Below are 26,128 nucleotides of genomic sequence, written 5' to 3'. Positions count from 1 at the left end.
CAATTCAATCAATAGTCTAAAGAAAATAAATAAATACTATAATATACAAACCATAACGCATAACAAACACTTGATACACTATGTGCATGTTGAACAGATATGCCTTTAGACCCCTCTTGACAAACCAAAAACTATAACAGCAACGGAGAGCACTGGGCAACTCATTCCACCAACTTGGAACCACTGAAGAACTTGTCTTGAAGTCGACACAACAGACGCTGTAGCAGCCGATAATGTGATAACAGCCACTAATGTAATAATGGCCAATAACGTAATAAACTTTTTGGCAATAATGTAGCAAATGTAAGCTATTACATTATTGGCTAGGGTGAGCACCTGTCCCGCTTTACGTTGTACTGTACAGCAATTTTACCCTTTGTCCCGCCTCACACAAATTGAGCATCTGTCCCGCTTTTTCATTCGACCCTGCCTAATTGAAAATAAATACACGGATACGTCCATATGTCGTACGTCAATCAAACTGTTGACTGGTGCACAAACGTCTCCCTAACATTGTCAAAGATATTGGTAGTATTGGAACACATGCTTAAAGTTAAATATAAAATCATCTTTTGGAAATTGATCTTAATGCCTTAAATGAAACAATGAGGAAATATTCAACCTTTAAGGACATCAATTTTCTTTGTGAATGAATAATGTATTGTAAATAAATACATGTTTTCCTTAAAATACAGGGGTCATAAGTATTGGAACACCCTTGTTAAATTCCCATAGAGGATTTTTATTTTTATTTCTAAAGGCCAGTTATTTCATGGATCCAGGACACTATGCACCCTGATAAAGTCCCCTTGGCCTTTGGAATTAAAATAACCCCACATCAACACTATACCCTTCACCATACTAACAGATTGGCATGCTTTATGTCAGTTATTAGCTGTTAGCTAATTAGCTGGTTTCATTCTCATTGAGATCAATGCAATTCAAACCAACTAATTAGCTACGAAGCAGCAGTCATATAGGTGTAGTCAGTTTTTTTTTCCACTAAGGATTCCTGGGACACTGAAAGACCAGGGTGCATGAAACTTGGTGGGCATATAGCCCCACAAGGATAGCATGGAACCCATTTTTCGTTTTGATCCATCGCCATTGCCGTCTAAATGATAAAGGAAGTCTTGAAATCTCAAAAATTACAATACCTAGTCAATAAAGAGATATCTTGAAGTTCCGAGTGTGCCACGATACTTCTGTTTAATTTAAATCTTTATTTATCGCTGTGAGCACCTCACAAGGTGTGTGTTTACTTTTACCAAACAAATAACTTATTTTCGACAAAAAACAAGTTACGTCCTTTCGCCTTTGCACAGCAGAATGGGCTCCTTTACAGATCGACCTGTAGAGCAAATTCAGATTTGCCAACAAGCTTGCCTAGGTTCCACTCTGGCTAGAGTAGACAGCAAATGAGTTAATTTCATAAAAGAGTGCTCTTTTTCAGACAATAAAAAAACACACAAGAAATAAACAAACTCTTCTAACAAATCACCTGGTCATTGCATGAGTAACTGTTGGTGGAGTGGTGTGCTGGACAACTGAAGATTCTTTTCCATCCTCAAAACTAGCCGTTGATGGGGGCTTATATGATGATTCTGGCAATTGTGTCTTGTTAGTCTGGCCAGACCCAGAGCAGCGTCCAAGGAAATTCCCAGTTGAGGGAAGTGGTAGAGCAGATTTTTCTGCTGAGGCATTTTGTGAGGAAAGTCGCCGTACAGGCAACGCTGGTTTCACTTGGAGCTTGGCTAGATTGTTAAAATGATAAAAGCGCATAAGCATATGAAATCACATAATTACTGAAACGATTTGAATGTACTGTCAATTCTCTTCACCTACCTCTCCTTGTACCCCCAAGAAACTTCCTTTTCTTTGGCGGGGATCTCTCTTCAATCTGTCCATCAGAATCAAGCTGTGCTGGTGACCTTGCAACTGCCAACAGATGGCAACAGTCACACCACAACAAATGTTGTAAATGTATTACGTTTATTTTTTGAAGTTGCATTTAGCATCTTACCATTTTCATTAGTTGAGCTTGCAGTGTCAAGACTCTACAGAGGACACACACATTGAAATGGGTTGAGGTAGGGAGGGGTTATTTGGTTGCAATGTAGTCATTATGATGTTGTGAAAATGGTATGGAATACAATGGTCTTACATCAGGTTTCATCCTCTTAGTGCAATTGTCCTCTTTCCGCACATGTTTTTTCTCCACTTCTGCTGATACAGGCACCAAAGCATCAGGGACGATCATGTGAGAAACCACTCCGGTATCATCCTTTGGGACTTCCAAATGGCTGGAAAGAGTTAGGCCAGAGTAAATCTGAGTTTGAGTAACGTTTGTTAACAACATTTTCCATTCATAAATGTGGCCTCATTCATGTTTAATTACAAACACCACAAATTTGAAGCATATCTATTGGCTTAGAAATTATCAATTATATATATTGGGTCGACTATCCATCTATGTGTGCCATTTTGAAATAACGGTGGCCAGCTAGGGACATATGCGAAATACAGCTCTGTCTTTGGCGTCTGCATGGAAAGTAAAGTTTGGATATCACTTGGGAGCATTTAAGGCTCTTGCATGCTACTGCGTCTGCGCCACGCGCACGCGGCACTGGACGTTTGACATGCGTCATTTTAGATGCGTATAAGAGGCATACTCAATGTCTGTTGTCCTGAATGCGCACCAGCCGATCAAGGTTAGCGCCTGCGCACTACGAATTAACTGTGATACTCTGGGATGTGCGACCACTGAACGAAGGAAGAGCCAGGGAAGGAGTATCCCACACTTATATACAAAAGATGCAGCTGTTAGATGAGGAGAAGCACCACGAATACTTTCGCATGTCTGCTGAAAAGTTTGATGAGTTGGTTCGTCGCATCTCTCCATTTATCATCCACCAGAACAGGCACAGCACACCACACGTAGGCTAGCATTCCAAGTTACAGAATAGAAACTAATGCGTTAGCTTATGGCTAATGTCTATGAGAAATCCCATAGAGATGCTAATGGTTAGCATAATCGATAAAAGTATATATTTAGAGCGAAATTCAGTCCATTTACACAACTTGGATTACAAAGGAGGTCTTTGTTTACAACTGACTATTAAAGTACTCAAAGGCTAATGTTTTGTCTCCATATAACAACATTACCGTGTAGGAAAAATGGCAGTTTAAGTGTTCTTCTGTCTCTGTTTGCTGCGTTTTAAGCATTGTTTCTGTACGTGCTCCAACGCGACGCATGCCGTAAAAATGACGCAATTCTCGTCACACGCTCACCAGTGACGCAGGACCGTACTAGCCGCTTTAGACTCAGCATAGTAATATCCTCACTCCAAAGTGAAACTGAAAGTGCAAGAGTGAGGATATCACTGGGCCGAGTCTAAGTGCTCCCAAGTGTTATTCCGCCACACAATATAGTTATCCCTCTTAACTGCTTAGAAATGCACCATGTTATATTTGGCTCACCATATTGGCTGTGTGACTACTTGTGTAACTGTATTTTAATAGGGAAAACATGGAGGTGTTTGGTCGCTTCTAACTTAATCTCGGTTTGGATCCTAATGAATGAACTAGGCTAGCTAAGAGCTATAAAAGCAGCACCGCGAGCCAGAGCCAGTGAGTGCATGCATTGAAACGTGAGAGGTATGTATCAACCCGTCTTACTTAAGGGAATAACATTATGAAAAAACGGCGAAGTGTTCCTTTAACACATAACATAAGGGTTCCAATACTTATGACCCCTGTATTTTAAGGAAAACATTTATTAATTTACGATACATTATTCATTCACAAAGAAAATTGATGTCCTTAATAGGGCTGGGACTCGATTAAAAAAATTAATCTAATTAATTAGAGGCTTTGTAATTAATTAATCGAAATTAATCGCATTTGAATCGCATATAAATATATGACCTGAGAACAGTGAGAAGTATTTTTTTTCCACATGGATTTTTAGTATAGCCTACTATTGGATAATGACTGAATGCATAGGCCTAAGCTTAAGCAACAAAAATATTGTTTATTAATAAGTCCAACAGATCAGTGCAATTTTTGCCATAAAGTGTAGCAATACCATATTTAGAAATAGTACATTTTCAGAAATTCAGGTAGCCTATAGATAGGTGGACCTTCTGTAAACTATAATACTTTGATATCCTGTTAATTGTGTGTCACCTGTTACCTTGAGTTGAGTTCATGAAATTGTTGTGTCCCTTTAAGGGGAACTGGGGGGTGGAGTTCACGTGTGTGCGTGTGTGCTTGTGTGCTTGTATGCGGTTCTGAGTGTGAAGTTTCTTTTAGGTCTATGGAAGTTGGGGTAACACTTTACTTGACGGGTTCGTTCATAACACATTCATAACAGCTGTCATGAACTGCACATGAAACATTCTTGACTGATTTATGAAACATGACTCAACATTCATACCAACACTTTCATGAATGTGGAAGACAAAACGTCAAAAACTTGTCAAAATAAAAGTCTAACAATCGCAAAGCAGCATTGCTGTCTTTTTAATTTTAGCCAAACTGATCATGTCACATCTTAGTCAAAGGGGAAGTCCAGTGTCCAGGAGAATTTAATTTTTTGTTAGTCTGTTTGTTTTTTATATCATAGTAACCTCTGAAGAATGCATAATTGTCTACACCAATGACTAAATAGATACATAAAATAGGAATGTCCAACCATTCAGAGGTCCAGAGATAGTCAGTATACTAGTTCACTTCCCAGTATGATGAATACTTCACAACTCGTATAGTAAAGTGACATTTGAAGTAGACTTCATAAAATATTCATGAGATGTTTACAAACGCTGGAGAGGATTCATAATAGCCTAACCTGTATATGGATTAGATTGTTGGACTTTTATTTTGACAAGTTTTTGTCGTTTTGTCTTCCACATTCATGAAAGAGTTGGTATGAATGTTGAGTCATGTTTCATGAATCAGTCATGAATGCTTCATATGCAGTTCATGACAGCTGTTATGAATGTGTTATGAATGAACCCGTCAAGTAAAGTGTTACCGAAGTTGGACATGGAATTAGGTGCAGTGGATTACTGTTATAAGCATGAGTTGTGGCTGTAACAGCAAGTCGGTTGCTATTTGTTTAATAAATAAAGCTCAGAGGTTTCCCTCAATTGTCTGGAGTATCACAATACTTTGTCCACGCTAGCTGCTTTATGTTTTGCACTGAAGTGATACCTGCGGTGATACAGGTTGCACACAACCATGCTCTTATCGACGCTTCCATCCGTTCGTTTTTTGTAACATTTCCCATCCACAGGGCCAACCAACGCGGTCACATCAGCTTCTTTGTTCATGTTCACTGTGCCACTGTGGTTTGTTTTGTCTGAACCGTACTCATGCGCGTTACTTGGTGCTCCAGTATAATCGGTCCGTCTGAAACTCATCCAGTGAGAAACGTTCCGCGGTGCAAAAATAAATAGGCATACGATTAAAATGCGTCAATTTTTTTAATGCATTAATGTTTGTGTAATTAATTAATCATAATTAACGCGTTACAGTCCCGGCCCTAGTCCTTAACACTAGAAGCGCCAAGCGCCGGTCATTTGACCGCTGACGCGTATTACTAGAAGCGCCGTGTAGGTTTGACCTAGATATACCTAGAACTGCCGGGCTGCGGTCATTTGACCGCAGTGATTACAAAAAAAAAAATCTTTTCACTCGATTAAATTCCAGGACCCTACGTTCACGACTTTTCCTAAATACGCGTGTTTTGTCACCCAGAATTTTTACATGATCAAAAGCACACCGGTACAAGCTAGTTTAGAGATATTTTGCGCTCACTTATGTTACAACACTATGTTGTCTCGCATTCGGCCATGTTTGTCCAGGCTGCTATTCTCTTTTCTCACAGCAGATGTCGCAAGGGTGTCAGTTGGGCATGAGAATAATATTTTACCATAAAACATATAGTTATATGTGCAATATGTATTATACTGTATATGTGATTTATTTTAATAACTATTTTTCATTTACATGGCATAGTCTATGGAGGCGATTTACAGTGGTAAAATGCGAGTTTGTTTTGAAAACGTTGCAACGTTGTTCTATTAGGCAGGCCTACATGTGTAAAAAATATTTTCAGCTGAAATTCGTCGTAGCCTATTTATGTACGTAGGGCGCGTATGCCTACGTACATTCATAGTTGTATATCTTATCTTCTATTTGTAGGCTATCTTTTAAAGCTCAGACTAATGTATAAGCATTTTCTTACATATTTGCTGGAGTGACTGAGTTATGTCACGTCAAACATCTATCTTGAAATGTCAAGTGGCGCAGCGTTAACACCCCTGACTGCTACGCCGGAGACCAGAGTTCACAACTCGGCAGGGGCTAAATATTGTAGCTCATACTGACTGAATACGCTGACCGTTTTTCAACGTCAATAAACAATTATTTTTTGTTAATGGTTTTTAATAACAAACTATCTGAAATAAACGGATGAATCATAATACTGTTTACCATTAACGAAAAATAATTTCGCAAGCCAATAATTTTCGAAACCAAATTGAGCCGCCATCTGACAAACTTTAGCTAAGCCAGTTAGACTTTTTGCATCTAAAAATAATTATATCATAGAGACACACGCGAAAAATAAACGATAGCCTATAAACGACTCCCACTGGATACACCACATCAGTATTGTGCTCGTTGCTACGATAGGCTACACAGGACTCAGTTGCATGTTCTGTAGACATGAAGTGGCAACTAAAGCCATTATCAGCCATGAAAACTTTGGCGGCTGCAGCAGCATTTAGGTTTTGGCTGAGCCAGCTAGCCAGCCACTAAACTTCATCAGCCAGCCATTATTCTCAAAGCAAATGGCTTCGGGGTCTATAGCCTACATAACACACTATCCATTACAAACATAGCCTATTGGAAACCGATCATTCCCCCTCCCCCATACACGTCTAACCAGTTCACGGAGGGGGGGGGGGGGGGGGGGGATCGTTTTGCTACGTGTGGACATGATCTTACAGACATCACTGCGGCATAGACAACTGCCCGAATCACGAATTCACATAGAAGTTAGCGTAAATTGTAGAAACAATAGGCCTATAGCTTTTTTTCAGCAGACATCGAAACATAGCCTACACATTCGCAAAACGGAGAATATCTTTCACTCATCATTTTTATAGCCTAATTCTCGCGCCTATGCCTGCTCAGCATAGCTGCTCTCTCTATCCCCCCCCTCCCCCTCCGAGGTAGCTAGACCCTACAAGATCCCTACAAGATTTTTACACAGCCTACGTGTGTAAAAAATATTTTCAGCTGAAATTCGAAGTTTTGGCCAAAACATTCACGGCAAGCGAAACTTCAGTGGGGGCAGGGAGGTAGACTTTGTTGTTAGACTCCCCTAAAAGGAGTGTCTAAAGGTCTAAAGCTGCAAGTTAGGCTACAGCTGTCGATCAAAAACAATTTACGATTAGATAGTTGTTTTTATTAAACTGCATGTGTAAAGCTTGATATTATTGGATCGTTCTGACGGTACATTTATGACTGCGTGCAACGACTTGATTATTTACAGCCGATAACTGAATGTTATAGCCTATTCGTAGATTAACTGCACTCAAACTACCGTGTGTGACATTGATTTAATCATCTTTATAACAATCTCCAAAATATTAAAAATGAATATTCATATTTATTAAAACCGAAATATAAAAAAAAAATACTACAAAAAAGTTGAAAGTAAAGTTTGCTTAAGGTTTGTTCAAGAACTCTTCCAGAGTTTTTACCTCAAACAACACAAATAAATGAACAGATAGCCTATCTCAAACGTGCTGTATGTCAAATGAAACAACCACAGACTATCAACACGGTTTGACACGAATGAGACATGGCTTAGTGCAAACTGAATCTATGACCAAACGATTTGATTCGTGCACGAAGCGCCATCTAGCTAACATTATGTGTAAGTGACAGCGTCCCAGTCTAAGGACTCAGCGGTCATTTGACCGCCTCACCGCACTTTAAGTAGTTCACACCAGCATGGCGCTTCTAGTAGGTCGTCAAAGCGGTCAAATGACCGGGGCGCGGTGCTTCTAGGTATAAGTGGGTCAGAACGGCCCGGCGCTTCTAGTGTTAAAGGTTGGATATTTTTATTGAAGGTAAATTTCTAAAATATTTCTATATTCCACTTTGTAGTCAACTTTAGCATGTGTTCCAATACTAATGGAGGGCACTGTGTGTGTGTGTGTGTGTTTCTATATATAGACATATATATTATATTAGGGCTGGGACTCGATTAAAACAATTAATTTAATTAATTACAGGCTTTGTAATTAATTAATCTAAATTAATCACATTTTAATCGCATAAACATATTTGACCTGAGAACAGTGAGAAGTAATTTTTTTCACATGGATTTTTAGTATACCATTGAATAATGACTGAATACATAAGCTTAAGCAACACAAATATTGCTTAGTCCAACAGACCAGTGCAATATTTGCCATAAAGTGTAGCAATATCATATTTAGAAATACAGGTAGCCTATAGATTGGTAGACCTTCTGTAAACTACAATCCTTTGTTTTTTTTAAGTAAAACACAATACTGTGATATCCTGTTAATTGTGTGTGATGTGTTACCGGTTACCTTGAGTTGAATTCATGAAATTGCTGTGTCCCTTTAAGGGGAACTGGGGGGGTAGAGTTTACGTGTGTGCGTGTGAGCTTGTGTGTCTGTGTGTGTGTGTGTGTGCGGTTACGAGAGTGAAGTTAAACATAGAATTAGGTGCGGTGAATTACTCTGTTATAAGCGTGAGTTGTGGCTGTAACAGCAACTCAGCTGCTATTTGTTCAATAAATAAAGCTTGGAAATAAAGTTTCCCTCAAGTGTCTGGAGTATCACAATACTTTCAAGTAGGATCAGAACATTGGAAACCCTGACTATTAGAAAACATCTCTCTTGCATCACAAGCCATAACAGACTTTGTTCACGCTAGCTGCTATATGTTTTGCACTGTGGTGATACTTAAGGCTCGATGTGCTGCGGTGATATGCGAATTCCTTGTTGCATAGCTTGCACACAACCATGCTCTTATCGACGTTCGTTTTTTGTAACAAAATTTCCCGTCAACGGGGCCAACCAGCGCGGTCACATCAGCCCACGGTGGTTTGTTGTCGTCTGAACAGAGCCAAAGTCCTTTTATCATAAGTGTCTCTGACCGAACTCATGCGCGTTAGAAGGTGCTCCAGTATAATCGGTCCGTCTGAAACTCATGCAGTGAGTATTGGTAACAACATCACACTGAGTTTGCAAAGTTTGATGAAGCTAGCAAAGGCCTAGCCTGGATGCCAGACCGAAGTTTAGCCCCGCCTCCATTCTTTTTCTGCAGGGAACTTCGGTCTGGCACTGCTCCGTTCAGCTGCTACTATTCGAGATACACTTCGGCTCGGACCAATCACATTTCATAGGGCGGGCTTTACGTGATGATTGACATATGAACAGCAGTGACGTTCACGGCTGCATGCGTCCTCGTTCAACGAGTTGGGTGTGAGACCATGTTCGCTTAGGTTGATTTTGATTGCAACAGAAACGCTATGGCTATGAATGCATAATTTGTTCATGCAGTTTGGCCTTTCGTTCATCTTAGCTATTGAAACGGAGGTTTTATCACGGATTCGCACAACTATTTCTGAACACTTAGACCAACGAGGATATGTGGGAAAACTTCAGTTTCACTTTCACCCAGTTAAAACAGCATGTTTGGGTGATGTTGTTCCCGTTTGTTTAAAAATGTCTGTTTGCTCGTTGGGTTAACGACACACTTCCCCAGCTGTTCATTGCATACAGTTTGAAGGAATTATTTTTAAAAACGAAGGAGGATGTTTTCCATAGCCTACCCTGCTATATATTTCTGTCTTAGATTTGACAGATACTGACAGCCAATAACTTGTTCTGTTTGGTTTGGGCTATCCAATGAGTGCAGAGATATCCCCCCCGCACTGTATCGGTTGAATCACGCCCCATAATCGCAGCTGAATGGAGCAGTTTCAGACTCATATTCTGATAAGAATTGAGTATGACGTCGTCAGGCTAGCAAAGGCCAACAGTCAGGGCTGGATATAGCGCTAATGCTGAGTTTTTCTATGCAGCGAATGCTGCTTTGCCATATTGCATGGAATTTACTAAGCTCACTTCAGGATACAGCGCTCATCAAAGCCCATCCTTGCCGCTAATTGCGTGCCCACAGCTGAACCACAAGCGCTATCAATAAGCAGCGACATAGCCTTTATACTCCAGGCGAGACACGGCAGGAATAAACATAGTTTTGCTTCGGTTTGCCAACTTATCATGTATTCTTTCAGACTACTACAACAACTAAGTCCGATTTACACATTTAGAGGTTTATTTCATTACCTTTTGTCTGATCACGCCTATATATTTCTTCTAAATTCGCCAAAAGTTAGCATTCTAACGTGTCATAAACTACCGTGACCATGATACAAAACATATCATGCGTGGTGTCGTTGGAAAGCTGTGTTTCTCCTGCTGGACGTTATGCCATCCAAATATGGACACTTCCTTAGTATTCACAAGTAATTGCGAAAGTTCAAAGAAGAGTGTGGACTGTTTCAAGGCTTCTCAAAATTATTTTTTTTTGTTGTCATTATCCAACATCTCAGTCTATGTAGCACATGTACACCAAGCTTTCCAGTTATCAGTATTCTGAAGATATTTACAGTTGGATATTGGATGTGAGAAGAAAAAAAATAGTGTTCCTACAGTGCATTTCTATTAGTATGTGTGAAATGAATCACACTGGGAATACAGCAGCTTAAGAAGTTGATTACATTTCTATATTAACATGTTGTATGAAAGAAAATATAGGCTAGAAAATAACTCTTTGTTTGTGCTGTAAGTGGTTAGAAGAAATTAAATCGGAATCGGCTAAAATCGGTATCGACAGGTCAAATATCGGCCTAAAAATTGCAATCGGTGCATCTCTACTTTTTTTGTTAAGCCTTTAGAAGTGTGTGTAGTCAGATATTTCCATATAACTTGTTGTAATAAGCCTAGCCTGGTATAATGTCAAAATATTTTTTTTATCTAGGCCTAAAGGTCATTAAGAAAACATAACAAATGAGATGTTGTTTGTGTAACTCAGACATCAGCAACTTTCATTTTATACAACTAATCACTTCTCATGACTGCTCCCTGTCCTCTCGGCTGCATCTTGTGCACTCGTTCGTGCTTTTTAGCGGCATGTTCATCAGGTCCCTGAGCTGCCTGAGCCTCCATGTCAACAATGAATGAAAATGAGCTTATTATCAATTTGTGCGAGTAGGCTATGCTACACACATTCCTCTCCCCCCTCCCCCGTAAACATACAGGCAATGAGCAGCCTTGAATTAATAGTTTTTCATGTATCAGACAAAAACTAGGCTACTTGAGACTCTGCTATTAGTAGCCTAGACTATAATTTTCGGGACAATTAGGGCAGGATTCGGGATTCGAACTGCTTGTCATGACTGTTCAAAATTTTTCGGGACGTCTGGTCACCCGTAGCCTGGTCATACCAAGGGAAATGAAAATTGGCTAGGTCACCCTACTCCGGTGATAAAAAGAACTGAACGAACTTTAAAATGAAAATGGCCATGTAAAAGTTTCGTTGGCCTACCCTGCTGTATGTGACTCTCCACGGCAAAACCAGTCGCTTGTCGCAACAGGCGTTTCCGAGAAAAATTACCATTTATGTTACTTGTGCTAAAATCGTGGATTTTTTTGTGTGTGTGTTTTGAAACAGTGGGAGGTCTACACTGTGCGGCCGTGAATACATTTAGCTGAAAAACATACCTTTTATAGTCTAGTGAGTTTCTTGAGGTAAGAAATCCAATTCCAGCAGGAAGTTAGAGGCGTCTCGTTTTTACCACGACAAACCCCCAAGCTATCCGCGTGCTGTGTCGTTGTAAATACAAGTAAGTACCTTAAAAGTAGCTGCGACCTTACAAAGCGTTCGTGAGTGTTGAGCCGACAGTTAACTTCAGAGGCAGATTTCTCCGTTTCTCACTTGGCATGACAGGATGAACTCAACTCCTTTGAATGTTTATATTTCAGTAATATGACGTTCAATTCATTAGATATAGGTATCGTTTTGAAGGTTGATTTTGCCCTTTCGTGAAAACGTAACTGTAATTTTGAAAATTTGAACAATGTGACTGATTTCGCCGTGGAAGGTCACACACAAATATATATATATTCACACACACACACACACACACACGGTACCGTGTCATGCACCATTTTCTATAGTTTCCACCATACATTGCTGGCCATGACATTGACTTGTTACCCGATATGCAACCCCATATCATCAGTGACTGAGGACTTGCTTGTTTTTTTTCAGGCAGTCATCTTTATCTGTTTCACTTATATTAACTTACAGTGGCCTATAAAAAGGAGTGATCATGGACTGAATCCCAAATCTGCATTGGGCAAGGAGGTTATGCTGGAACTTTTGTTTAATATAGTTCCAATGACATCTGTTTGGACACTTTTCCATCAATCAAAAGGAGTTTTGGTCATTAGGAAGTAGTTTTCCAGGATGATAATGTATCTTGCCATAGAGCAAAGGACATCAAAACATTTTCTTCAATAAATATCAAAACATATCAATCAATGACATAGCCAGCAAACAATCTGGAACTCCATCATTTATGGTGGAAACTAAAGAAAATGGTGCATGACTCACCATCCTGTAAAGCTGAAAGCAGCTGTAGTGTTTAGTAAAGTCTATGCCTCAGATAATTCAACCAGTCATAAAAGCCAGAGTTTATAGTTAATAGTATGATAAAAGTATAAATGGCAATATTTTCAACAGGACTGAGTGATTCCATATTATTTCCTCTAAATTGCCTTTGATTACATGTTTTACTTTTATGAATGAACATCCTACACAGATAGGGATTCCATAATTTATTCCAGGGCTTGTAGATGTTGTCAATGGGTTTTGTTTTGTTGTCAGAGGCAAACTGACAAAAATTGTGTTACAGCCCAAACACTTGATATGACTGTATCTAGAGCCTATTCTAGAAACACAACAGAACAGAATTGACACATCAACTCCACACAAACTTCCACAACTGATCGCAGGAGAAATAGACGGCCAATGAGAGTTATGATGGAAGTCAAAAGGCTCCTCTCCAAACCTTATGATGGGGCCTCTGGGATCCAATATAGAAAGTTCCTGTGTATCATTGTGATGACTTGCAAAGGAGCAGAGGCCTGCGGAAGACATTGTGATATATACAGTATATATGGTAACTGGTTGCAGAACCATGGTGTTATAAGCAGTTTGCAGTCAGATTGATGTTTTCAGTAAACCCCTCAGAGTGAAATTATGATCATACCCTGATCCCCATTTACTTCTGTAATCATAGAAGAATCAACAAAACTATGTGGGTCTTCATGCCGTTCATAAATCAGTAAGACATTAACTGAGAAAAAATCCCTCACCATCTTTGCCATCGGAGTTAACTGGACTGAGACACTAGAGGTGAAAAAAGACATAAAATGGTAAGTAATGTGCTGTGAAGTAATGTGTGGTAATGTAGACTTGCACCAATGGTAGTTTTTTACTTGGGAATTTGTATCCTCTTTGTTTGAAAAATGGTTGTCCAAGTCTTCTTTCTGCTCTCCTCCCTCTTGTCCTTCTGATACAGCCACGAGAGCATTGGGAATGAGCAAGTGAGACACCACTCCTATAGCTGTCTGAAGTTTGTCACTGCTGCAAAACCAAAACAGGGTGCTATGGATTATGGGAGTTTATACAACAATTGGGTTCTATGGAGTTGTTCATTTGTTTCTGATTGGCCGAGAGACATTCCATGAGTTGAAATATCCCACGATAATCAACTCTGACTTTTCACAGCTAATAATAAATCACTCCGCGATACAATATGAAGTTGTGAAGTTTTGAACGAACGGTCACGTTGCATCCAAGCTGAAATACAGACACTCAGAACATAGTATATGACGGAGGTGGATTTTAGCTAGTTGGATGGCATGTAGGCTAAGTAAAATAGCGATGTTTCAAAGCTAAAAGCATCCTAACCAGACACAATGCGAGCTAACGTTTATTAGGCTACATTGCTTTACAACGGGAGAGATAGAACTAACGACTGGCTTTTGGCCATAGCAACTGTGCTTTTAGAACTAACGACTGGCCTTTGGTCATAGCAACAATCCATTTAGAACTAGTAACGGCAGTTTGTCCTGCAAGTAATAGAAATTTGTGGCGGAAAGAAGTAGTTCTACAAACAAGACAGTTTTAGCGATTTAAACGTTTACATTAAAATGGGAAATTAACGCAAAAAACAAGTGGTAGAATTGTTGTATAAAAGCAATATAGCACTCGTGATCGTGGGTTGTTGCTGGATATTCCCACGGGGCTCGGCCTCCACTCTCACTCGTGCTATAATGCTTAAATCACTGGCAGTTAAGCATTTTCTCAATTTACTGTGCCTTCTAAATGACTAAAGCCTCATTCACATAAGAATTTCCCGGTTTACAAACAGTCCCCATAATGTAGCAGGTCTCCTGTATTCACATACAAATGCATGTAATGGGTTTGTATCTCTGCAACCTTGCAAAAGTGAACATGCAAGTTCAGAGTGTATCGTAAGTGAAATACTTGGGATTTTGTCTGTTGTGCACATGAACAATGAGAAGCTTTTTTGATATGTAGTAATGTGATCTGATGAATTTGCATACCTCTCCAAACAGGAAATGTGTGGCTTCACAGATTATCAATTGGAATTATAAAAGAATATAAAACTGACAAACTTGCTCAGTCTATGAAGGCAAAAGTAATGGCCCCACCCACCAATTTACAAGACTTTACCATTCAAGCTGTAGTGCTACCAACAGTCCAAGGTCAAAACTTTCCAAAGTTTCACAGGTCTCAAATTTTGTCCATTTCTAACCAAACTTGACACACATAATCTTCAGACCAAGCCGCACAAAAATGATCACTTTGTTTATTAATTTTCAAAAGCGTTTGCCTGTCACGGCCAATCGAAATTGGCGGTGAAGCCACCAAACAGAAAATTAACATATCAGCAAGGCTTTCAGATGCCAAGGCCAATCTTAGTATATGGGCTCAGGATCCAATTAAGAGGAGCCACAAGAAATGTGGTACATTTTGACCACTATGTGGCGCTGTAATAAAAGAAAGTAGGCTCATATTTCAACAAAGCTTTCACGTACCAAAACCAAATTGCTACATGGACTACACAACCAATTAGGAGGAGGCTCAATACATTTGGTGACCTTTGACAACTATGGGGGCGCTATAGTCACAGAAAGTAAATAGCAGATATCACTGCGCCCATGGTACGTTTGCCGTTTGCCATTTTCCTCAATTATTACACCAGAATGAGAGTGTAGTTTCTTGTCAAATCAGCCTAGAAAATTGGCAGGTTTCATTTTCAGTTTGTCTTAGGGTACGTTCAGACTAAGCGTCTTTTTCACACTGCCTACCGTCCGTTTTACATTATAACCCTATGGAGTAGACTGTGTTTTCAAAAAAGTTGGCGGCTTCTTTTTAAACGCGACTGCAACCGTCTTTTTCTGCAGCTCGAAGTGGAGAAATGTTCAACTACTAGCAGAAAAACGCCTTACGTCATGCTGTCTTTTTTCCAACTGACCAATCACACAAAAACGGTCTGCACAACTTCTTTTGTCAGAAAAAGACGGCAAGCTATTGCTTTTGGTATGTTATGGCAAAGTTGTGAAGTCATGTCAAACATTTCCCAAAGCTCAGACACCTAAAACGAGTCTCTCAGACCGATGTTCTGTCACCTTCTCCATTTTTTACTTGTTGTCATGGGAAACCACAGGTCTCGTTAATCCGTTTGTGATTGGTCAGTTGGAAAAAGACAGCATGACGTAAGGCGTTTTTCCGCTAGAAGTTGAACATTTCTCAACTTCGAGCTGCAGAAAAAGATGGTTGCAGTCGCGTTTAAAAAGAAAACGCCAACTTTTTTTAAAATACAGTCTATCCCATAGGGTTATAATGTAAAACAGACAGTAGGCAGTGTGAAAAAGAAGCTTAGTCTGAACGTACCCTTATTGCACTTTCTAACTTGAAAAGAGACAAGTTTTGAATGGGAAATTACCAGAAATCTTTTAAGCATGATGCTAGCAGGCGAGATGCTAATGTTCTAAACCGATTCAATGATCTATGCTAGACTGGAGCTAAAAATTGTATCGCCAGACTCACAGAACAGCTGGATGAACGGAAAAAGGTAAATATCAATTGTTTTGCTCAAGGGGAGGTGGAAAATGAGCTTGCCTTAGCTAATCAGCTTTGGAGTCATGAAAAGGCAGACTGACCAATTGAGGAGTGTTGTAAAATATACACGCTAAAGCTGTAATGGAAGCTCTGCAGAGAAACCGGCGATGAAATCGCCAAACCTGCATAGTTTCCCTTTGATGTAAGCTTACCTGTCAACTACTTTAAAAAAACAGCTTACTGTTCATTTTAACTATTGTAATGTTCATACTCTCTAAGTTACTTTGGATAAAAGTGCCAGCTAAATACTATAACCAATAAAGATGTACAGGTGCATGTTGACATAGTCAGAGATGAATACTGAAAACTCTGTACTGTCTTAATACACCACCAAGGTAACAATTAAGTTCAAATTAATATTATTCTCCCACATCACTTACATAACTCTAGCAATGTCCACCTTTCCACTGCAAAACAATAGGAACGTTAAAAAAGATTCGGTAAGGGTACATGAATCATCATGAATTCATATATGAATTACTTTATGCATTACTTAATGGCTTAATATCTCATGAATCATCAGGAATTGACATGAGTTCACCATATGTCATTCATGACCTCATGCATGAACAACACATCAACTAAAGCATTAAGTATGGTGTATACAGCATTATGAATTATTAAGCAGGATCATGATGATTTCTTTTTCTGTACATTAATTACCATGAATTCATGGATGTACTCCTTCTTGACATATTAGGGGATTAAACATTAAGCATTAAGCATTAGTTACTCATGAGTTCATCATGTTTGTGGCCCCTCAACTAAAGTGGTAAATAACGAGAGTTTAGAGAACTTGTAGTGTTGTATGTATGTCCCAGTCACCACAGGCAAGGGTATGAATAGGTGTACATATTTGTAATAATTATAATAACTAGAAATGCGATTCCAAGGAATTACCTGTGCACGAAAATGCAAAAATATATAAATAGATAATGTAGATAGGGTTGCTAAGGTGTAGCTAGGGTAAACATGGTGGTTGCATAGTTTAAAGAGAGTTGATAGTGTGAAGGTAGACAGTTTAAAGCTTAAACATTCCAGTTCTTACTTAACTAATGATTGTTAACTATGCTAACCATGGTAACTAGCTAACTTAACTGATGATTTCTAGCAGTTATGCTAAAAATGCTAACTATGCTAACTATGCTAACAATGTTACTAGGTTGACTTGCTAACTTAGCTGATGATTTCTAGCAGTTATGATAAAAATGCTAACTATGCTAACAATGCTAACAAGCTAACTTGGTACTGAGGACTTTTATTTTGAAACAGTAGTTGCTAGGGTATCCATGGTGCCCACTACCAGGAATAAAGAAGGTACTGTATGGAGTAGACTGTGTTTTCAAAAAAGTTGGCGGCTTCTTTTTAAACGCGACTGCAACCGTCTTTTTCTGCAGCTCGAAGTGGAGAAATGTTCAACTACTAGCAGAAAAACGCCTTACGTCATGCTGTCTTTTTTCCAACTGACCAATCACACAAAAACGGTCTGCACAACTTCTTTTGTCAGAAAAAGACGGCAAGCTATTGCTTTTGGTATGTTATGGCAAAGTTGTTAAGTCATGTCAAACATTTCCCAAAGCTCAGACACCTAAAACGAGTCTCTCAGACCGATGTTCTGTCACCTTCTCCATTTTTTACTTGTTGTCATGGGTAACCACAGGTACTGAAGTATAATCATGTTGGTTGCTATGGAAACCGTCATAAACGCTTAATTTCAATGGTTGCTATGTTGGTTGCTAGGTACATGGAGGTTTCGTATAGTTGACTGGAGGCATAGTTGATGATAACTGACAGTTGAAATGGTTGAACAGTTAAATAGTTGAGTAGTTTCAATGGTTAAATGATTTAATAATGTATTATTGCAGTGAGGACTTATTTTGAAACAGTTGTGGACAGAGGAAGCTAGCGTTGCGCCACTCGCCGCTGTACGATTATAGAAACAATATCCCAATCTTTTTGGTAAATCGATAGTAACTAGTGGTTTATTTACAGCAAATATGTAAGAAAATGCTTATACATTAGTCGGAGCTTTGAAAGATACAACTATAGAAGATATACAACTTAGAAGATATACAACTATGAATGTATGTAGGCATACTAAGTAAGCCCAAATAAATGCATAAGAAAAGTTTGCCCCAAAGTTTGCCCGCTGATGAATGATTTGGCCGAAACGAATTTAAATTTCGACGAGTTTCATCTGGAAATAATTAATACGAATCGCTTGCCAATGTCCTTTGTTAGTTGTGCGCAGATGAATGATTTGGCCGAAACTAATTTAAATACGACGAATTTCAGCTGAACATTTTTTTTACACATATAGGCCTATGCCTAATAGAACAATGTTGCCATGCATAACAATTCGCTTTTCAAAACAAACTTGCATTTTACCACTGTAAATCGCCTCCATAGACTGTGCCATGTAAATGAAAAATAGTTATTCAAATAAATCACATATAATACATATTTGCACATATATAAACTATATATTTTATGGTAAAATATTATTCTCATGCCCGACTGACAGGAAACGTATAGGAGGAAGCCCTTGCGACATCTGCTGTTAGAGAAAAGAGAGCCAGAAAAAAAAGGGCGAACCTGAGACTGGCAGTGTAAATCAAAATAGCTCTAAACTAGCTTGTACCAGTGTGCTGTTGATAATGTAAAAATACTGGGTGATAAAACACGCGTATTTAGGAAAAGTTGTGAACGTAGGGTCCTGGAATTTAATCGAGCGAAAAGATTATTATTATAATTTTTTTTTAAATCACTGCGGTCACAAGACCGCAGCCCGGCAGTTCTAGGTATATCTAGGTCAAACCAACATGGCGCTTCAAGTAATACGTCTCAGCGGTCAAATGACCGGCCCTTGGCGCTTCTAGTGTTAAGTAATGCGTAACTCATGAATTAATTAATGTATGAACTCATGATGATTCATGTACCCTTACCATAAAGTGTTACCTAAAAAATCAGCTGAAAGACCAGTGTGATACCTATCCAGAGTAGGGTTGGGTATCGTTTGGGTTTTATCCAATACCGGTGCTTAACCGATACTTTTAAAACGGTGCCTAAACCGGTACTTTTTTTCTTTTCTTACAATGAAATGGTATAGCGTGAATAGGCTATATGCATGGAAGGCTGTTCAGGTACCTCATTTGTTTCCGGCGTTGGCTGTGTTGTAACTGCATCTTTTCTTATATTTAACTCCTTATATGTTCACTCCAACAAGATGGTGTCCCCAATAATAAAAATTTGAACACACACAAAATCCTTTCACATCATAACGTGCAGATTCACTAGGTGCAACAACCAAGCAGGTCAGTGTACTGTAGACACTAATTACATTAACAAGGTTCAAACACACCTGGCTCCACCGGAAACAAATGAGATAGGCCTACCTGAACAGCCTTCTGTGCATAGCCTATTACTTTTAAAATACAGTACAGGCCAAAAGTTTGGACACACCTTCTCATTCAATGAGTTTCCTTTATTTTCATGATTATTGACATTGTAGACTCACACTGAAGGCATCAAACTATGAATTAACACATGAGGAAATATGTACTTAACAAAAAAGTGTAAAACAACTGAAAATATGCCTTATATTCTAGTTTCTTCAAAGTAGCCACCTTTGCTCTGATTACTGCTTTGCACACACTCTGCATTCTCTGGATGAGCTTCAAGAGGTAGTCACCTGAAATGGTTTTCACTTCACATGTGTGCCCTGTCAGGTTTAATAAGTGTGATTTATTGCCTTATAAATGGGGTTGGGAATCAGTTGTGTTGTGCAGAAGTCAGGGGTGATACACAGCTGATAGTCCTACTGATTAGACTGTTAGAATTTGTATTATGGCAAGAAAAAAAGCAGCTAAGTAAAGAAAAACGAGTGGCCATCATTACTTTAAGAAATGAAGGCCAGTCAGTCCAAAAAATTGGGAAAACTTTGAAAGTGTCCTCAAGTGCAGTCGCAAAAACCATCAAGCGCTACAAAGAAACTGGCCGTCCCAGGAGAGGAAGACCAAGAGTCACCTATGCTGCGGAGGATACAGCGCCCTCCACAATTATTGGCACCCCTGGTTAAGATGTGTTCTTTAGCTTCTAATAAATTAATTTTTTTTCCAAATAATATAGGACCACAATGAAAAAAAAGCGTAAAATCCAACCTTTTATACAAGTGCATTTATTTAGAAAGAAAAAAATCCCACATTAAGAAATAATTATTCTTCATAAAAATCACCTGTTCCACAATTATTGGCACCCCTAACAATTCCTAGGAAATAAATGTAATTAAAGTATTTCTGTCATTTCTGTCATTTCTACAGTAGTTTACAAAGTCAATCAGAGTATGTAGGAACATTTAATTAGTAATTCTTAACATTCTGTTTCCCTGGGGTATCAATATGACGTGACACAGAGGCCATTTCTCTTCAACATGGGAAAGACAAAGGAACACACTGTTCAAGTAAGGCAGATGTGTGTCGACCTTCACAAGTAAGGCAATGGCTATAAGAAAATAGCCACTCGCACACCTGCCCATATCTATGGTCAGAGGAATCGTTAAGAAGTTTAAAACAACTGGAACAGTGGTAAACAAGCCTGGAAGAGGACGCATGTTTATTTTGCCTCACGCACAGTGAGGAGGATGGTAAGAGAAATAAAAAAATCTCCAAAACTCACTGTTACAGAATTGCATCAAATGGTTGCATCTTGGGGTCACAAAGTCTCCAAAACAACCATCAGGCACTATCTACATGCCAACAAGTTGTTTGGGAGGCATGCAGGGAAAACAACCTTTCTCACTCAAAATCATAAGCACAAACGTCTGGAGCGATACTGGGCCTTCAACTGGGACCGTGTGCTTTGGTCAGATGAGACAAAGTTAGAGCTTTTTGGCAACAAACACTCTAAGTGGGTCTGGCGTAACAAAAAGATGAGTATGCAGAACAGCACCTCATGCCCACTGTGAAGTATGGGGGAGGATCGGTGATGCTGTGGGCCTGTTTATCTTCCAAAGGGCCTGGGAACCTTGTTAGGGTGCATGGCATCATGAATGCTTTGAAATACCAGGACATTTTAAATCAAAATCTGGTGGCCTCTGCCCGAAAGCTGAAGATGGATCGTCACTGGGTCTTTCAGCAAGATAATGACCCTAAACATATGGCCAAGTCTACACAGAAATGGTTCACCAGACACTGTATCAAGCTCCTACCATGGCCATCTCAGTTCCCAGACCTCAACCCCATTGAAAACCTGTGTGGTGAGTTGAAGAGGAGAGTGCAGAGGAGAGAACCCAGGTCGTTGGATGATTTGGAGATTTTGTGCAAAGAGGAATGATCGAAGATCCCTCTTTCTGTTTTCTCTAATCTTGTGAAACATTATAAGACAAGATTAGGTGCTGTTTTATTAGCAAAAGGGGGTTGTACAAAGCATTTACATCAGGGGTAGGGCTGAACGATTATGGAAAATAATCTAATTGCGATTTTTCTTGCCAATATTGCGATTGCGATGCGATATGGCATTATTTTTTAAGGTGTTTGTCTTGCGAATTTTTCAACAAAAACAGTAAATCATATAGCATGGGCAATAGGCTATATTAGATTAAAAATAAACTCTTATTTCTTGGAAGTCATACCTCTGTTATGATGACAGGTGATGCATGAATTGATGGATGACATTTTTTTTTAACTAGCTACTTCAGCCACAATAGTAGGCCTATATTTTGAACTTTCAACCTTGTAGGCCTACATATCAGAACATAAAGTAGGCTACTAGTACAAGGAAGCCTGGTGTAAAGATTAAAATGAAAGTCAGTAACAAGTCACACAAACAAAAGTGCAGATTGCAAAAATATGAAAATATTAATAGCCTAAATATATTACGCAGTTTTTCAGATAATTCACTTTAATGAACGTGATATGTTCTGCATACAGAAATTCCTGATATTCATGGCTGCACAGCACACTGCACTGACTATTCCAACTCCGTCTCTTTAATTCAGCTGTCTGGTTGAAGCCTCAAAATATTGTAAACAAAGTAGCATAGTTGGCTATCTTATCATAGTCTACTGTTTGGACGGGTCAGTTTCCCCACGTCTGTTTCAAGGTAGATAAATACTTTTTTCTCCTTGGGATAAGCCCTTTTGAGTCTTGAAGTTGGAAAACATCTGTATTGAGATGATCAGTCAATTTGAACGCAAGAGTTTTAGATGTCTGCAGCATGCTAATAATGGTGCTAACCGGATTTTATATATAATTTAGCTAATCGTCTTCTATGCGTCATTGCTTTCACGATTGTGAATGTTTTATTTGGATTGAATGTGCATGTCGAGGGGCGGGTGTCCATTGAGCGCGCACGACAGAGAGAGAGAGAGGGAGGGAGAGGGAGAGAAAGCGGGCCAAGGAGAGGGGTTTGAATCTATACCGTTTGGTGAATTTGCACGCATAGTCTACAATGAAAACTTGCGAAAGACATTCATGCTTTCACCCGAGCAGCGCAGGTGCACCAGTGCAACCTAGAATTTGTTTCAGTCGCACTCTTAAAAATGTTGGTTCAATGGTTCTATCGAGCAGCTTGCCGAGTTCACTCTCTGATAGACTGTTTAAAATATTTGCTACTCATGTCACGTGACCAGAGGGTAATCGCATAGGGTAATCGCAGCCTTTGCGGTTAGAAAATTGCACTTCATCATATCGCAATATTATCGCAAATGCAATATATCGTTCAGCCCTAATCAGGGGTGCCAATAATTGTGGCACACATGATTTGATGTAAAATAATTTCTTAATGTGGGATTTTTGTCCTTCTAAATAAATGCACTTGTATTAAAGGTTGGATTTTACGCTTTTTTTCATTGTGGTCCTATATTATTTTGAAAAAAAATGAATTTATCAGAAGCTAAAGAACACATCTTAACCAGGGGTGCCAATAATTGTGGAGGGCGCTGTAAGTTCATCCAAGTCACCAGCCTCAGAAATCACACGTTAACAGCAGCTCAGATTAGAGACCAGGTCAATGCCACACAGTTCTAGCAGCAGACACATCTCTAGAACAACTGTTAAGACGAGACTGCCTGAATCAGGCCTTCATGGTAGAATAGCTGCTAGGAAACCACTGCTAAGGACAGGCAACAAGCAGAAGAGACTTGTTTGGGCTAAAGAACGCATGGAATGGACATTAGACCAGTGGAAATCTGTGCTTTGGTCTGATGAGTCAAAATCTGAGACCTTTGGTTCCAACCACCGTGTGGACTGCAGAGTGAAGGCAAAAGGGCCATCAAGTGCTAAGCATCTCTGGGAACTCCTTCAAGACTGTTGGAAAACCATTTCTGGTGACCTCTTGACGCTCATCAAGAGAATGCCAAGAGTGTGCAAAGCAGTAATCAAAGCAAAAGGTGGCTACTTTGAAGAACCTAGAATATAAGACATATTTTCAGTTGTTTCACACTTTTATGTTAAATATATAATTCCACATGTGTTAATTCATAGTTTTGATGCCTTCAGTATGAATCTGCCATTTTCATAGTCATAGTCATGAAAATAAAGAAAACTCTTTGAATGAGAAGGTGTGTCCAAACTTTTGGCCTGTACTGTATATATATATATTATTATTATTTTTACTATATTGATAAGACAAATTTTAACATGAAATTGAACTGTTATACTCAATTCACTATCAATAAGCTCTGCTTCCATGTTCATCCATTAACTCATTCACTGCCATTGACGTCTTTAAACGTCAATTTAGACACATACGTCTATAGACGTCAATTGCCTTTTTCAATGGGGAGGGCTCCTGGGTGGGCTTGGGAACGATCTGGCAGAGTTTCAGGCTTGTAAACAGATTTTACTAGCGATCCGAACCGCAAGATGGCAGCAGTGCCATTCGGATGATTAGTATCTGCCTAGAGTGCACATGCAGAGACATATACAACAAGCAAACTCACTGAAGATCGACTACAGTGGATCTAGTTTGCACGCGATGCAGGGAATAAATATGCTTACTTCTTACATCAAGGATGGAAAACACGTGAAAGGTATGATCCATTTACATTGGATATTGCTATATAGACTAACAACAACTTTGCTAGTGCTAGCTTGCTAAGTCTACCGTCCTGTTCAGAGTCTATAGCGACCATCAGAGTCCCTAGCAACCTTGACGAGACTGACGAGATAACAGTGCAATCGTGGTTGACATACTACTGAAACGCTAACGTTAAAAAGTTGATTTTCACAAAAAGATTGTTTTCTCAATTTTTTGGTCAAAAACAGGTGTTTTTAGCAAAACTAACCCATGTTCTACTGACGATTACTAAAGAACGGAAAACGATAGAAACAAACCGTTTTTTCCTGGTGAAAGAAGAGAGTCTACTCTTTCATTTGGTACCTTCGGTGTTTACATAGTCATAAAGCTCACCGTTCGTTGGATCTTGGAAAAACAGTCAAAATGCTGTAAAACGTCTGGCAGTATGGAGCGCTCTGCACTGAAAATCGCTGGCAGCCAATGAGTTAAGTGGCTTGCTATAAGGTATGTTAAAATGGCTTGCCATATGAACTGCCAGGTCGTGGACAACGCATTTCCACCTAATGTAACGTCGAGGGACTCTGCTTTCAAGTTCGTTCAGTGTGTTCCCAAATGCTTCAACAAATCTGATGTCTTCCTCCAGCTTAATTAACGGTACCATACGCCGGAGATGGTTAGCCTATTTGACAGCTCAGGGATATCGCACAGGTATGTTTGTAACCTGGATATTTATAGTTCTGCAAGCTAACATTTAGCGTGATCTTCATATTCGTTGTGATACTATATTGGCCTCAAGCATATAAAAAAATAATGTCATGTCAAATGTGTAAGGAACACACCGTGAAACAAAGTTTTCACATTACAACTTTGCTGATAACATTTCAAATAGATCCCAGTTAGCGCATTAGCAAGGTTATTGTTGTGTAAGGCTATACTGTTGATGTTGTTTCATAGCCTTTTGTGTAGTTAATGCTAGATTTTGACAAGAGCTCGTGATATTGCTTTAAAGTAACCTACTTGGTATGGGCTCACGTGACCTCTCAAACACTGTCCAACCTGTGGGGTGCATCCCTCTGCTTTAAGCATAGTGTTTCTGTTGGCTAACTGTATCTGGATGTGGTGGTATCAGAGCAAGACGTTAGATATGGCACATGCATGACGTGCAGTGAAGCATCGTATTAAAAAAAAAAAAAAAAAAAAGCCATTTAAATTAAGCACCGAAATGAGGCACTGAAATCCACGTTGTTATTCGGTGTGGTTACTACCGTTTGCGTCAGCACCGGTGACATACTAGAACCGTGTTTCGGTGCCCAACCCTAATCCAGAGGTCCCAGCACCCCTCCATTGTTTTATGTACCTCGGCCATTGAGAAACCTTTGTATGAATGAATATTGATACTATATATAATATATGATTAGCCATGAACAAACATTATAATCACACAAAATCGGTCACTGGAGTTGTATTAGATTTAAATTGTTTTTTTTTTTTTTAATGAGACACACTTACCTATTAATAGCAATAGGCATGACAGGAGTAGTGTCATATAAAGACTCAATTTCTTCCAAATCAACAACTGTGACTCCCTCAGGCTGCTTCTGAATGTCTTTGACTCTACTTTCTCGTAAGTTCACACAAGATGAAGGTGTACACCTTGACTGATCAGTTTTGCAAATTTGAGAAACAGGAGGAGTCTTTCCTTGGATGCACTTAGCTGAAACCTGTCTTGAAGACAGACCTGATAGCACCGGTGTCGTGCCTGGAACACAGAAAG

The 26,128-nt window shown here is 39.3% G+C and overlaps 1 protein-coding gene across 4 annotated transcripts in view; it reads right to left on the bottom strand.

Moving 5' to 3' along the window:
• zgc:162472 (uncharacterized protein LOC553495 homolog) overlaps positions 1–26,128 on the bottom strand; it is a 138,734-nt gene that overhangs the window by 19,416 nt on the left and 93,190 nt on the right. For all 4 annotated transcript variants that reach the window (XM_062554604.1, XM_062554605.1, XM_062554608.1 and 1 more), the window contains 8 exons: positions 25,864–26,113; positions 13,623–13,770; positions 13,500–13,533; positions 13,193–13,268; positions 2,165–2,303; positions 2,024–2,057; positions 1,846–1,938; positions 1,502–1,754 (listed from right to left, as the gene is read on the bottom strand). In XM_062554604.1, the coding sequence (XP_062410588.1) occupies positions 1,502–1,754; positions 1,846–1,938; positions 2,024–2,057; positions 2,165–2,303; positions 13,193–13,268; positions 13,500–13,533; positions 13,623–13,770; positions 25,864–26,113 (1,027 nt within the window). The remainder of the gene's footprint in view (positions 1–1,501; positions 1,755–1,845; positions 1,939–2,023; positions 2,058–2,164; positions 2,304–13,192; positions 13,269–13,499; positions 13,534–13,622; positions 13,771–25,863; positions 26,114–26,128) is intronic.

This window comes from Sardina pilchardus, chromosome 14 (assembly GCF_963854185.1).
Source record: "Sardina pilchardus chromosome 14, fSarPil1.1, whole genome shotgun sequence".
Lineage (NCBI taxonomy): Eukaryota > Metazoa > Chordata > Actinopteri > Clupeiformes > Clupeidae > Sardina > Sardina pilchardus.
The sequence above is the reverse complement of the archived record's forward strand: the minus strand, read 5'-3'. Positions and strand labels throughout refer to the sequence as shown.